General features: G+C 34.0%; 1 protein-coding gene across 1 annotated transcript in view; it reads left to right on the top strand.

The window, feature by feature from the left end:
• LOC103610386 (E3 ubiquitin-protein ligase UBR3-like) overlaps nucleotides 1–13,315 on the top strand; it is a gene marked incomplete at its 5' end in the record, with an annotated part of 27,592 nt that extends 14,277 nt beyond the window's left edge. Inside the window, 4 exons of the mRNA XM_008594564.1 lie at nucleotides 3,242–3,421; nucleotides 9,496–9,705; nucleotides 10,470–10,609; nucleotides 10,907–13,315. Of these exons, the coding sequence (XP_008592786.1) occupies nucleotides 3,242–3,421; nucleotides 9,496–9,705; nucleotides 10,470–10,609; nucleotides 10,907–11,024 (648 nt within the window). The remainder of the gene's footprint in view (nucleotides 1–3,241; nucleotides 3,422–9,495; nucleotides 9,706–10,469; nucleotides 10,610–10,906) is intronic.
• Between the last annotated feature and the right edge of the window lie 2,169 nt (nucleotides 13,316–15,484).

Genomic DNA, 15,484 nt, shown 5'->3' on the forward strand with positions numbered 1-15,484 from the left:
GCAGGGAGCAACACCGAGGGTTGCGATCCCGTTGCCGGTCCCGGGCCAGTACGGGCACGACACTGAGGGTTGCGATCCGTTGCCGGTCATGAAAAAAGACAAAAAGGAAAAAAAAAAAAGAAAAAACCCATAGATAACATTATACTTAATAGTGAAAGATAGGAACAATATTAGGAACAAGATGAAGATGTCTGTTTTCACCACCTCTTTTCAGCATTGTACTGAATTTTCTAGCAAGGCAGTTAGGCAAGAAAAAGAAATTAAAGGTATCCAGTTTAGAAAGGAAGAAGTAAAACAATCTCTGTTTGCAAATTAGGTGATCTTATATGTAGAAAATCAAAAAGAGTCTCCAAAAACCTTTTAACCAGAGCTAGTGAATGAATTCAGCAAGGGTACAAGATACAAGATAAATGTAGAAATAATCCATTGTATTTCTGTATGCTAGCAATGAGCAATCTGAAAATGAAACTAAAAAATAATTTATAATAGGGGTGATGAAAATATTCTGGAATTAGATAGTGGCAATGGTTGCAGAATTTTGTGAATATAATGAAACCCATTGAATTATACACTTTAAAAAGGTGACATTTATGGTATGTGAATTACGTCTGAAAAAAAACAAAAAAAGTGTGTGACAATGGATTTGTATTCAAAATATATCAAGGCAGGAGCCAAGGGCAGCCCCCTTCTGCCCAGAAATAGACAAGGAGCATGCTGAAAACACCACTTCCTTACAGGTGGCCCACTACAACCACCACCTCAGCCACAGCTGCTGCAAAAGTGGCTCGACGCCACAGCAGTAGCCACAGCTACCATGCAGGTGGCCCATCAGACACCCAACTGCAGTGATACAAGGAGGGTCACCGGTGGAGACTAGAGAAAGAGGCAGACATTTTCTCCTCAAAGCCCATTCTAGCATAATAGAAGAGACAACTGTTTTTCACGCCCCTGCTTTATTTCTGATTCTTGTAATTTCTGTCTTCTTTCTTTTTTTCTTGGTCAGTCTAGATAAAGGTTTGCAAATTTTGTTGTTCTTTTTAAAGAATAAAAAACAAAAAACACTATTAAGCAGTCTACAAAGCACCATTGATGTAAATATTTTAATCAAACATTAACTTTACATAATTCTTTTAGGATATAGTAATCTTTATACATATTGTGTAACTTGTTAAATATGTAACTATCATTCATTTTCATTGACAGACTTTGTTATGAGAGATTGAAATCAAGCTCAAAACTCATTTCTTAAAAAAAAAAATCAAGAACTTTTATAGCTCAATAATAAAAAACCAAAAAAACCCAACACAAAAGTGGACAAAAAATTTGAATAGACACTTCTCAAAAGAATATGTATGAATGGCTAACAAGCAGATGGAAAGGTGCTCATCATCATTGTTTATTAGAAAAGTACAAATTAATGTCACAAGTGATAATACCAGCTGTTGGTGAGGATTTATAATACCTAGAATTCTCACTTGTTACTGGTAGGACGCAAAATGGTATAGTCAACCTGGAAAAAGTTTGGCAATTTCTTTAAAAAATTAAGCATATGCTTACTGTACAACCCAACAATTTCTTACCAAAAATAAATGAAAATGTGTCCACATAAAGACTTTTAAGTGGATGTTTAAAATAGCCTGATTTGTAATAGTCAAAAACTGGAAACAACCCAAAAGTCCATTAACAGGTGAACACATGGACAAAATGTGATATATTCATACAGTGAAATACCACTTAGCAATTAAAATGAATGGAATACTGATGTACACAATAACATGAGTGAATCTCAAAATATTATGCTAAGTGAAAGAGGCTGGGCACAAAAGATTTCGTACTACATGATTCCATTTATATGAAATTTTTTTTTTATATATGAAAAAATTTAAAAAGCCAAAACTATAATGGCAGAAAGTGGATCAGTGGTTGCTTGGGGCAGGATTGACTGCACAGGAGCACAAGCAAATTTTTTGGATTGATGGAATTGTTCTAAAATTTTATTGTGGTGGTAGTTGCATGACTATACCTTTACCAAAATTAATGAAACTGCACTCAAAGTGGATAAATTTTTGGTATGTAAATTATGCCTCAGTAAGTTTTTTAAAATGCCTTCTTTGTGTAGATATATAAATGGAGGATTTATAGCCTCATTTCTAGAATTTTAAAAATTAACGTCTTTTTCAGTCTGTATATCATTTGCTTTTTAATCTTTATTTCTTATTTGTAGCATATTTCAGAATTTTCTAGTTGGGGTGCATAATTATTTAAATTTTGCAAGTGTCTGTTGAATGTCTACTTTGTGTCAAGCACTGGGAGGACAGAGTCCCTACTTCCAGGAAACTCACAGTGTTATAGGGATTTTAAGTTGTTAATAGAAAACTTAAGTGCAAGAGTAGAGATATTTACAAAGTATGGAAGGATTCATTTTATCTGAATGGAGCTGAGTGGTCTGAGGTCTTATTAAGTGGGCAGGGAAGGCTTTCCTGGGGAGGTAGAATTGGGAAGACAGTAGGAATTGATCCAGCAGACAAAGGGAGTAGACACACTAGCCTTCTATATGGTCTTTTGGTAAAATAAGTAGAGATTGGGGAATCTATTTTTGTGTTTATAAGACTAAGAAACTTCTTTAAAAATCGACTTTCAGGATATGAGTCCTTGGATCACTGATTTCTCTGGTTCTTTTACTAGTGGATAGAGCTTTCAATTGCTTGGCTCTTAAATCTCTCAAGTTTTTTTAAAAATCCACCGTCTTTTTTTTTTTTAACTGACTTTTTTCACACTTATTCAGAGTCCAGGCAAATTATTTAGCCCTACTTCTTGTGAATTCCTTGTTTTTAGTATTCTTTATCTGCACTAACAACCAATGTCTTTTTATCCAAAAGTAGCTTTCTCTTTGCCCCAAATTAACATTTGCTTTCACAGAGTAGCTAGGTTCTATAGAGTATATTCATCAGATTTGTGACAATTCTATTTAAAAAATAAATGTATAAAAGAAGTGGATGCTATGACACTTAGGATTCGAATTTCAAAGAGAAATATTTTGGAGTTATTTGGATATAATAGCTAGGAACCATTTTCTCTCTTCTTTGCTACTCCTACTGCCTTCACTTTTTTTTCAGTTGACTCAGTTAAGAAAGTTTTCGTACTGTCCCTAAGTGATTGATAAGAATGACACTTAAAATATCTATAATAGGAAATGTTCTTGACGAAATATCTTGAGAACTTTTTATTTCATGTCTAAAAGGAAGAAGAAGAGTTTTCCGTTCTTGCCAGCTGCCTGGGACTGCTGCCAGCATTTTACCAAACAGAGCATCCGTTCATCAGTGCCTCCTGCCTGGATTGGCCAGTTCCAGCGTTTGATATTATAACTCAGTGGTGTTTTGAGATAAAGTCATTTACTGAAAGACATGCAGAACAAGGAAAGGTATGTAAAAAGAGTAGTACTTACTTGCCACAGTAGTGATACACTAATAGGTGAGAGAATAATGAAGAATTTAAAATTTCAGGTCATGTGTTCTTGGCAGCATTTATTAAACTGATTAAATTGAAAAAAAGGGTATACTTATATAAATTTCTTTTATGGGTAAGTAAGCAGAAATATTTCAGTTAACTAAGATAAGGTATTGGTTATTACTTTTAGTTTGTTTTAGGTTAGCAGATTTTTATTGAATACCTTAAATAATCATAGCACTAGACTTGGAAGATACAAAGGAATTTTAAGGTAGATGAGGAACTTGTATTCTTATTTGAAGGAGAACTGTCTCATATTTAAAAAAAGATTTGGACTAGCAGAAGTAAAAGGTCATATCTTTAACTTTAGAATTTGCTGGGCAAATGCTGGAAGCTTCGCTGGTAAAAGGGTTTGCGTTGGAGATGAGTGAATTGGAGAGTAGAGTTGGGGCAGCAGTGTGTGGCTGTGTATGCCATGGTTTGGTTTAGACCGTATGTAGAACTACAGTTTTCAAGAAATGGAATAATATGATGAAATTAGTGTTTTAGGGAGGTGATTTTGGTGGCTTTTTAGTAGGTAAATTAGGGAGGGAAGTCAGAGGTGGTTTAGTTGGTAAAGAAAATCCGGACTATTTTTCTGTTAGTAAAAATTAGAAAGTAACTAATGCGAGAGACATTTGAGAAAAACATACAGGACTTTTTGGCCAGTAGTACATGACTTTAGGGTCTTGAACTCAAATCATTAGGAGAATAGTGACTAGTATATATAGTTCTGATAGGAACATGCTTCTACTTAAACACCATTAATGGTGCCCCATTGCTTATGGAGGAAGACATGGATTCCTTGCATGGCATTCAAGGATCTTCACCATCTTGCTTGCCTTTCCATCCTCATTCTGCATCACTCCTATGCTCAAATGCACTTGCTCAAATCACAAAAGAATGTTTCATAGGTGTGCTTTACATTTTCACGCTTCTGTAACATTGTTTATTGCCATTACAGAGAAGGGTAGGCAGGTATCTAAGGCAACTTTCCTTCAGTTCTCTAATTGAATTAATCATTCTTCCAGTGTTTGCTGCGGTAAATGTTACCTCTTACGTGAAAATTTGTCTGATAGTCCATCTTCCTTTACAGTCTTAATCCCCTCCCTCCTTTTATTTGTGCTATACAACCATACTTTTGTCACTATATCTAATGGTTGCCAGATTTGTCACATCTGTTTCTTTAATGTGCCTGAATTGGGGCTCCACAAAACAGAAATTGTTTCTTATTTATCCTTGAATCTCCAGTTCCTAGAAAGTACCTGATATAGATTAATCACCTAATAAATACTTCTGGAACAATTAAGTGGTAGGATAGTGTCATTGTCTTCTGTTTCAGTAGAACTAGAGCTGCTGAAAGAGAAGCTGAATTTCAGGGAAAATGAAAATTTTAATTTTGAACATCAAAGAGACAATAAAAAATTAGTATTTCAGTTGGAGATGTCAGACTAGACTTAATTTTAAAACATTGTAGTGAATAATAATGTCAGGGTAAACCTAAATAAATGTCTCTACTTTTATTCTTTTCCATTTCTTGCTGAAATTTTTAAAAAGATGCTACCTTGTTTTATACCTTTTTTTTTTTTTTTTTTTTTTTTTTTTTTTCCCTTTTTTTAAATTTTTTAAAAAAGGTTTCCTTTTTTTTTTCCTTTTTTTCTGAAATTTTTAAAAAAATGCTCCCTTTTTTTTTCCCTTTTTTTAAATTTTTTAAAAAAGGTTTCCTTTTTTTTTTCCTTTTTTTCTGAAATTTTTAAAAAAATGCTCCCTTTTTTTTTCCCTTTTTTTAAATTTTTTAAAAAAGGTTTCCTTTTTTTTTTCCTTTTTTTTTTTTTTTTTTTTTTTTACTTTTATGCCATTTTTTCAATATTGTACCATATAGGTACAAAATTAGTATTTACAGTTACATTTTTTCCCATAATATATAGGAAAGATCTTTAAAACTTTAACAGAAAATACATTTTTTTTGAAAAAGCAAATATTTGTACATTTTAATTCCACCACTAAAGGAATATCCTGTACACAATTTTTAGAATAGTTGATATCTTTAAGATGGATATTTTACAATTTCAGGAAAAAAAAAAAATAACATGAAGCTTCTGCTGTCGCAGATCACTGTAGTAAAGATATAAATGCAATAATATGTTGTAGAAACAATATATATACCCTCTGATCCTCTGATATTTTACAAACTTTGTACTGAAATTATGCGATTAGAAAAGACCAATAAACCCACTTCCCAGTACCAGTTTTTTATTTAAAAAAAAAAAAAATCAGTCATCTCCTTGCTATATTTTAAATACTCTAAGAGGTCATATCTGAGAATATACTTTACAGTCAGTATAAAATAAATTTATGCTTGGTTGGCAAATAAAAAATGATGCATGTTTAATGTTTGTAACCAAGCTTGAATGTATCTTTACTATAAGCTTAAAACAAACAAACAAACAAACAAAAAAAAACCAAAAAAACCTCAAGGAGGTGAAAAAATCCCCTTTGGGCCTGTGCATTTTTACTTGTATGATATATATATATTTTTTTTCTTTAGCCATAACAGGCTGGAATTGCTGTATAACTTTTTTTTTTTTTTTTAAAGGAAAGGGAAATTCAAGGAATTAGTTCAATCTTGTATATTATATATAAAAATATTTTTCCTGTCTAGTAATTTCTTTACTCAGAGATTATAGCTAAAATTTGAAGTTATATTTTAATGTCTGAAAACCTATGAGGAAAGACCTATAAGTAAGAAAGAAGGGTATAATTGTAGAACCAGGGCAGGGAGAAAAAGTGATGAACGTATTCAAAATTTTTTGTCTTTATATGAACCATGGGTTAAGAGCAAGCCTGTAATTTAGATGAATGATTATTGGTATGGATATTGATGAAAAATAAGAAGTTGTCATTATAAATATTTAATCTTTTTGTAAAATTGAGTGATAATTATTTGTTTTATAGTGAAAGTAGTAGATATTTATTTATTTTTGCTAATGTTGAATTTTTGCCAGTTTGAGTATACTCCCATTCGACCTGCATCCCTACTCCTGTTGCTGTTCCACTCTGTTCTATTCTTAACCCTGACCCTGACCCTAGGTCAACCGAATTCTGTTTCTAAGGAATTTTCAATTTGAATAGGGAGACCTAGTAGAATAAAGGGTTTTAGGAGCCGAATAGTCCAACAACAGTGCCCTTGAAAGATAGTCTGTGAATTACTGCTTCTGAGTTTTTGTATCAGTTAAGATTTTTTGGTAGCAAACAACAAAATCCAGTTCTGATTTAAGGAAAACAAAACAAAAGCAAAGCACACAGAAAAAAAACAGGATTTATTGGAAGCATGGTGAGTAATTTGCAGCATTGAAGAAGAGCTGAACTGGCATCCTTTGGGAAGAAGAGGAACCACAAAGACCTCTGGTCTGTTTTCTCTGAAGTGTTGCCACTGGATGACTGTCTCAGCCACTTTCCTTCCTTCCAAGTGTGTGCTCAAGATTCAAATTCCTGGGAGAGAGAATCTGATTGGCCTAACTTGTACACCCCCTTGGTGGGGCAGGATCTTGTGTTGGGAGCAGCCCCATTAGAACTGTGTGGAGCAGGAAAGGGGGTTATTTTCCAAAAGAACTTGTAATTCTAATAATATAAGAAGGCAGAACAGGGTGCTAGGCAGATTTTAAAAAGAAACAAACTGTTGGCCCACTACATTTACATCTTACCTGCCCAGCACATACACATCCTTTTTCTCATTCATAGAGTTTCACTTCTGTTGCTGTTCAAAATGTTGTAACCATCTTAGTTACAACTGCATATACATCTATGACTTTCCCAAATAAGCAGCCTGAAATCTTATCCAGGCATTATATCATCATGCCTCCCTGCATCCAGAAGCTCTGGGAAATGTTCATTGTTCTTCTGATTTGTTAGACTCAAGCCCAGATGGTCTGGAAATTTTTAATTAACACCTCACCCTAAATTCAATAGTAAGAGAAAGAAAATGTTGCAAAAATATGTGACATAGTAAGCAAGAAAATTTGTAGCTAGTCATAAAGCTGTAGCTAACACAGGCAAATATATATGACTTTCTTCTTTCACCTTCTTTGACCAGTACCTCAATTGATTGGGTTTGTTTGACCAAGGATGTGACCCAAACTTTTTTCTGAGAGGTCTGATCATCTGGTGGTTGGTCCTGTCTTGCTTATATAATACTGTAATAATTTTGTTTCAAATTTTCACCTTTCAAGCTTGGTGCATAGCAGTCTAAGTTCCAGAATACCGCTACAGTTGTACAACAATATTTTTATTCTTGATAATCAGAGTCAGTCCCTTCAGACAATGTCGAAAGTCATTCCCCTTTATTCTGCTAGTGGTATGAGGAACCTAGAATGATCAGATGACATTTAGTTTCTAATTCAGTGAAACTATTATTATATCCCCTGGTAGAAGATAATGCACAGCTTCCTTAGGTACTAAAACCACAGAAAAGTCCAGGATAGCAATGAGGCAGAAATTTGAGACTGAAGTTTTAGGTGTAATCATGAGAAATGCCACAACCACTTTCCACCCCCTGGTTTTCGTATATATGCATTCCAGCTGTAAGAAAGATCACGCATATGTACCAGTTGCTGTGTAAAGCATATACCTCATTATATGAGTGTTTTCTTCCAGCTGGTGCCATCTAAACATTCATCAGTTCAGTAGTTCATCATTTAAAAGACCAGCAGTTTTTTCAGATGATCGACTATATGTTATGATCAGTGAATTCTGTGCATACCCACCTATTGCTTTATATCTGCCTTTATGAAGGAGATTCTTTGGAAGGAGATTCTTTGATTAGAGGCAGTGTGGTGAGGGCTACCAGGTAATATAGGTAGTCTAATCTATAGTAAGTATCAACTTTAGAGAGGACAAATTGCTATCCCTTCCACTTGATGGAAGGGTTTTAATGTAATCATCCCGTTACAGAATATGCCATCTTTGGCTGGCACTGAGTACTGGCAGATGGCATGTTGTGAGCCCTTATATCATCCTTATCCTTTTTTCCATGGTCATTTTATCCATGAATTCATTGATAAGCAACAAACTAGCTACTTATTTGCTCCATCAATTTAGATGGATTATGGCTGACTAGGTCACGTGAGATGATCACCATATAAATTGCCTGTCATTTATACAGTTTCTTAAGATAATAGATTCACACTATATTTCAAGAAGTATTTTAAGTGTAAATGGAGTAGCATCCGAAAAAAATTAGTAGTATTACCAGTATTTTTATACAAATGCAGATAGTGAATAAAGTATACCCTGTAGGGAAATTTAACTAATTTGACATGTTTTTCATACTTAATAATAGGAAATTTTATGATAAGAATTGGCCAGCACTTAGAGATACAAAAGATCTTAATAGCTTGAAGGGTAACACATTTTACATATTCTAGAAAAGAGATTCTGAATTATAAAACATTAAAATAGAAATAATGAGTTATAACTATGACCTTCCCTAAAGAAAACATGAATGAATTGTTTTTTTATTTGAAAAAGGTCAAAACTTGGTTTTAAAGAATGTGTAACAGGCTGGCCAGTTAGCTAACTTGGGAGAGTGTGGTGTTCGTAACACCAGGTCAAGGGTTTGGATCCTTATACTGGCCAGCTGCCAATAAATAGATAGTATAGTGATTTAAAAGTTTTGCATTATGTTTAAAGACAAATACACCTACAGTATTTTCCATGCATGCTTAGAAATAATTAATATTTTTCTTTTAAAGTAATAAGTTTAAATGTTTTAAGGTGTTTAAAAAATTACATCACATTGTAATGTGAAACTGCATTAAAATAGAGAATGATAATTGTTGAAGTACTATTTTAGTCATTTGTAAAATGGAAATGAGAGGAGTGTTAAGAAAATAAGTCACATTCTTAGAGGCAGATTTTCTAAAAAAATAAAAAGTCCTTTTAAAAAATAAGTATTTTGTGTTTGTGACTCAAATACACAGGACTAATGAATATTTTTGGATAATATTTTAGGCCTTGCTTGTCCAAGAGTCAAGATGGAAATTACCACACTTACTACAGTTGCCTGAGAATTATAACACCATTTTTCAGTACTACCACAGAAAAACCTGTAGTGTCTGCACCAAGGTTCCTAAAGATCCTGCTGTTTGCCTTGTTTGTGGTACTTTTGTATGTCTGAAAGGACTTTGCTGCAAGCAACAAAGTTACTGTGAATGTGTATTGGTAAGCAGTAGTAAATAATCATGGCATCTCTTCAAATTTAACTACTCTTCGAATTAAATATACAAAACATACTCGTATAGGGATTGTGTTTTGATTTTGATCTTTTTAATCCAAAAGAAGGGTTAAAAAAAAAAAATCACAAGTTTTTAAGTACGTAAAACTTTTGTTAAGTATGATTCCAGTTCTTCTCCTTTCTCCTACTGTCCTTTATTATTTATTTATTTATTTATTTTCCCTTTTTGTCTTTTTTCGTGACCGGTAACGGGATCGCAACCCTCGGTGTTGCACCCGTACCGCGACCGGCAACGGGATCGCAACCCTCGGTGTCGCGCCTGCACCGCGCTCAACCAGTGAGCGGACCGGTCTCTACATGGGATCCGAACCCTCAGCGGGAGCGCCGCTGCGCTCCCAAGCGCCGTACTCTACCAAGTGCGCCACCAGGCCGGCCCATCTCCTACTGTCCTTTAGTGATAAATACTTTTAAATGTGCTGTGAAACAACAGTCATCTATACTGTTGGGGATGTTAGCCTCAGAATTTGGTTGGCTCTTAATTGCTTTCCTAGATATTTCTTACCTAAGTTTCTCCTAATGTATTAATAATACAGTGTTGGGAATGGTGCAGTTATAAGCTTAAGTTAGATGAAATCTTATTAAAAAATTAAAAAATCTCTATTATTTAAAAGACATTTAATCAAGACATTCTTGGTTTTATTACAAAACACACTTGATTATGAAGTTCATTGATACGTTTTTAATTTTTTAGCATTCTCAGAACTGTGGTGCTGGAACAGGGATTTTCCTTTTGATCAATGCATCGGTGATTATCATCATTCGAGGCCACCGCTTCTGCCTCTGGGGTTCCGTGTATTTGGATGCTCACGGAGAGGAAGATCGGGATCTTAGGTTAGATGTGCCTGGATATATCCAGGTGTTTTATTGAAGATTGGTCAGTAAAAACCAATGTGCCATCCCTGGCTTTGTAACTGTAATTTTTTTTAACGTTAAGAAGTTTTGACAGTCCTTAATTTAGAGCTATAGTTTTTTAGATTTCTTCCCTACCAATCTCTTGAGTAAATGTGAAATAAAGCAAATTACTATGTGTACTTTTTGCTATGAAGGATCCATTAGAAAAAGAAATGTGTGTGAAATCTTCATTGTATTGTATTACTTTTAATACTTCTTTTTTCCTTTTTATTCTAGGCGGGGCAAACCTCTCTACATTTGTAAGGAAAGATACAAAGTTCTTGAGCAACAGTGGATTTCTCATACTTTTGATCACATCAATAAAAGATGGGGTCCGCATTACAATGGGCTGTGACTCGCCACCTCAGCATTGTATAATATTATCATTTTCATTAAGAATTTATTTTATCAACAATAAGCTTTAACTTAATTTGGGGGTTAATGCTTTTGCTGAGGAAAAACAAGAAAACATACATTATGAAGAAGCCTTTCCAAAATTAGGTGCTTGGTAATTGCATTAATGGTATAATAAATTTTTTTAAAAAACGTATCTGAAGAACACAACAAATGACAAATTATTATTTAGCAGTCATTTTTTTAAGTGCACAATTAATAAGAAGCACAACGTATTCACAAAATCATTCAGAAATGATTCTCCCAACAATGCATATCATTGATACTAGAGTGGGTATGATTTATTTGAAATTATTTGGCTTCTGTGTGTGTTTTAATTTGCATCTGCTAAACATAATGCATCTATTTCTTCTGCCATTCTTGTGTTGATTTGAGATTATGCTGTGTATAATTAGAAAAAAATGTAAAACATGATTTATGTGAAATATTGTATAGTAAAAGTTGGTCTAATAGTAGAACTTAAAAATTTTTCTTATTGTGAGGAATCTGTTAAAAGTTTAAAGCCTTGCTGAAAACTTAATTCATTCTCAGGAATTTCATAAATATGCTCCCCAGGTAAATAGTTGAAATAGCTGTAAAATAAGTAAATAGCTGCTATTAATATAATACAGTACATTTTGGGGGGCATATGTGTGGTTGAGGGGTCCTTAAAAATCAAAGTTTGCCATTTCAGTTGGAGAAATTACTAGAAGTAGTAGCAAATAGATTTTACTATGTAATCAAAAGGTTTAAGAACATATGCATGGCAGATTTTGATTCTGTGCATGCCCACCTTTTATTACCAACCACGTTTTTGTTTATATGATTGGATTCGAAATGCTCAGACTTCCCCACAAATGAACCATAAGTTTTGGAACTTTCTTACCAACTCAAAAGGTTCAACTGTATTGTATTTGTGCAGTGTAATCACTGCTCTTTCTGCTTGGTTTTCTAAAAGAAAAGAAAGCCTCAGTGGTGATGACTCTTGTGAATGAGCAGTGCATTTGCATTCTTCTTAGAAACTGCTATGAAAAGCAATTTTTGTTTGTAGGGTTTTTAATAAAAATGGGAATGATTGAGCTAAACCCCACTCTATAAGTAGGGAAGGAAGATTACAGAAAATCATTTTATATATTACTACCAAGATTTTTTCCCCAAATGATTCAGTAATTTGATGATTATTTCATATATAGAGCTATCAAGCAACACCTGGTACTTTGGACTTCCATGGCTTATTACCAAAATTACATTTTTACATGTAACAATAAGCTAAAAACCATCTAATGATGAAATAGAAAAATAATGTCAGATCCGTGTTCTAAAAGTTTTTTGAATATATGACATTACAGATTATGAAAGTGGACATTAAATGATGGTCTTGCATTAAAATAGGGAAAGCAGAACAGTACATATTCTAATGTGTTCAAAAAGTAAATAAAAATTACCTATAGTTCTACAATAAAATACATGGAAATAGCTTGCTATTTTTATATACATTTCCAAAATATTAAGATAACTTTCTGTAAGACTAAAATGGTTCTGTTTGACTAAATAGTTGTTCTTTCCAATACATTGCTACTTTTTAAAATACTGTATCATAAGTTTGGCCTATCATGTTTTTTGCATTGGTCATTATGAATACCAGACCATTTGTAAGTGTGGTTGAAGAGCAAAATTTTAATTTACATCTCTAGAAAATATTGTTACAGGATTCATGAACTTGAATAATTCTACAGTTTGAAACTCTGATGATATATATACATGGTATAATGTATTCAGACTTTGATTACTACATATTTAAAGTGGAATGTTTTATGGTTGTGCATATGGATGTGAAGTGAAAATATTAGCCTTAACTTTAAAATTTGGGTATTTGATAGTGTTTATTTTGGTATTGGTGAATTAGTCACCAGTAAATTTTAAAAAAGCACTTGGTTGAAAATTGTACTTGAATACATACATGCATGCTGCTAAACTAGAACTTTAATTTTTTCCCCATAACTTTTTAAAGTCCCATTTATAAACCCACTTTTAAAAAAACAGGTCCAAGTTAGAGTGATGTGTGTATATTATTCAAAAAAAAATGTACTGGTGTGATATCTTGTATGAATGATCCTTTATATACAGTACATTACTGTAGAAGCTAAATCAATCTTTATAATTAAGCAGAAATTACAAAACCAGGAATAATCAACATTGTAAGATATGTTAATAAAAACCTACTGTCATTTGGTTTGTGAAAGGTCCTTAAAATAGTTAAAATATTTAATGCTTACATGTTTTTCTTTTTTTCAAAGATATTGCCATAATATATGTGAGTGAGCTTGGCTAAAAAGATCAAAGCATAACATAACTAGTAGTTGCTTTAAGGTGCAGTAAGTGTAAAGGATTTGCTTTGGTTTTTGCCTTTTATTTGTACAGTTACCTGGTTTTTCTGTCCTTGACTCATAACAAGTACAATGCCTTTGCTAAGTGTGTGTGGTTTTGGTAGTGGGGGGAGGAAATGGGTGTGTAGATCTCAGGAACACCACTATGGTTCCTGCTTTTTTCTGAAAGTTCCCAGCTAGACTTCAGAAACTTCAATTTTTTTTTTTTACGATAATGTTTATTTTGAGTAGTCTGTGGTCTTATTTGCATTGACAGTACTCATCCCTACCCCTCCATCCTGTAGCTCACTAACCAGTCATCAGCTAGGAATCCATCCATTCACAGACCTTTCTCTTTTATGTATTCTGATATTTATTGATTTCTGTGACTTAGAAAAGGTGTTGACTAAAAGCACTGAAGGCTCTGAGGGAGATTATGGCCCATGAATGTATACCGTCTCCAGGATTATAATTGCTAAGTCTCTAATTCCTGTTGTTGTCTTGTATTTGAGGTCATGCTGGGAAAAAAACCAAAATGAAAAAAAGCATGGTTTTAAACACTAGAATCAAATCACCAAGGCAAGGTCCATTCACTGGTGGATATGCCTGATAACTGATGGTTTTGGAGAGCAGATGACTTGTGATTGTGTCTTGTCTCCTTCACAGCACATCGTCCTTCTCTTTGCCTTATGATCTAGCTGGATGATAATCAAACTTAGTTCAACAGGGATGAGCTGGAGTGGATGGGATAGAAATGTGATCACTTCCCTTTTTATGACACTTCAAGCTCCCTATTAATCAGGCACTTCAAGTATGGAAGAGCTATTACCTATCATCTTAATGAACAGTAATCAACTAGCAGTGGAATGAATGTGACTCCAGCTGCTGCCACACAATGAAAAAGCACAATAAAATCTTGCCTTTGTGGAGTTAAATTAATGTAAGATATGACAGTACCAAAACTAATGATGGATAGCCCAAGAGCAGACCAGAAAGAGTAGGGTGAAGAGTACGGATAAAGGCTTCAGCTTGAGGAGAAGGAAAAGGTACAAGAGAAAGGAAGGAAAGTCTGGAGCAAAATAAGAGGATTCATATCTGATTCCCTCTTGGTGACAGAGAAGCAGAATCATGTGCTGAGAGTAAGCAGGCCTAGCATATCTGGGGGCTTTAGGTAAGTAAATTTAGACATATGCTAGAAGAGAGAACAGGCCAGAAATAAGGAGAAGCACCACAGATGTCATATGAGAGTCCAATGGGGTCAGAAGCTGTAAGTTTAATGGAGCCAATTAGAGAAGTTCTGTGACTTTTTGGAACCCTTGAGATCAGCAGTCTAGGACCCGAGGGATAGAGATTCACTGCTAAATTAGTTCATAGTTTGGGGAGTAGAGAGGTGGGTGCAATATAGAAGGGTGCGATGTAAGTTGTCAAAAGAATTAGGGGTACTGGTTGAAATGAGTGTAGGGTCCATGTTGAATTTATAGGATAAATTGAAGAGTATAGGATTGGAAATAATAAGGTTTAATGAGCAGATTTAGTGGGAGCTTTCAAAAATTTTTTTTTGAAATTATGAAAAATTTCTTCAGTGTTGAAGCATTTAGATTGATTTATTTAATATTTACTGAGCTTCTCCTGTGTGCCAAGCACTGTGATAAATACAGGAAGTACAATCTAAAAGAAGTCGGATAATCCCTTTTGCATAGCTTTCTGTATGATTAATGCTACAAATGATAAGTGTGTTTGGGAAAGAGGGAGAGTGGAGTAGAAGGTGCTATAGAAAGACCCTCTTCGCCAGACTTGGGGAGTGTTAGGAGGCTTCCAGGGAGCAAAGATGTCTAAGAGGATCCCCAAGTACTGTGTAGCCATTATTTGGGTGAAAGAGGAGGTATGAGGAGTAGTGTTTCAAGCATGCATAGGGAATATGGTTTGCTAAGATCCAGAGTTGAGAGATCACTTGTAGTTAGAGATCTGAAAGGGAATCATTCTGACTCTAAGCATAGGTGCTTTTAAGTGATAAGTTAAATCTAAACTACAAAGAGTTTTGTAACCTCATTCTAAG

Source organism: Galeopterus variegatus, unplaced genomic scaffold (assembly GCF_000696425.1).
Source record: "Galeopterus variegatus unplaced genomic scaffold, G_variegatus-3.0.2 Scaffold11056, whole genome shotgun sequence".
Taxonomy (NCBI): domain Eukaryota; kingdom Metazoa; phylum Chordata; class Mammalia; order Dermoptera; family Cynocephalidae; genus Galeopterus; species Galeopterus variegatus.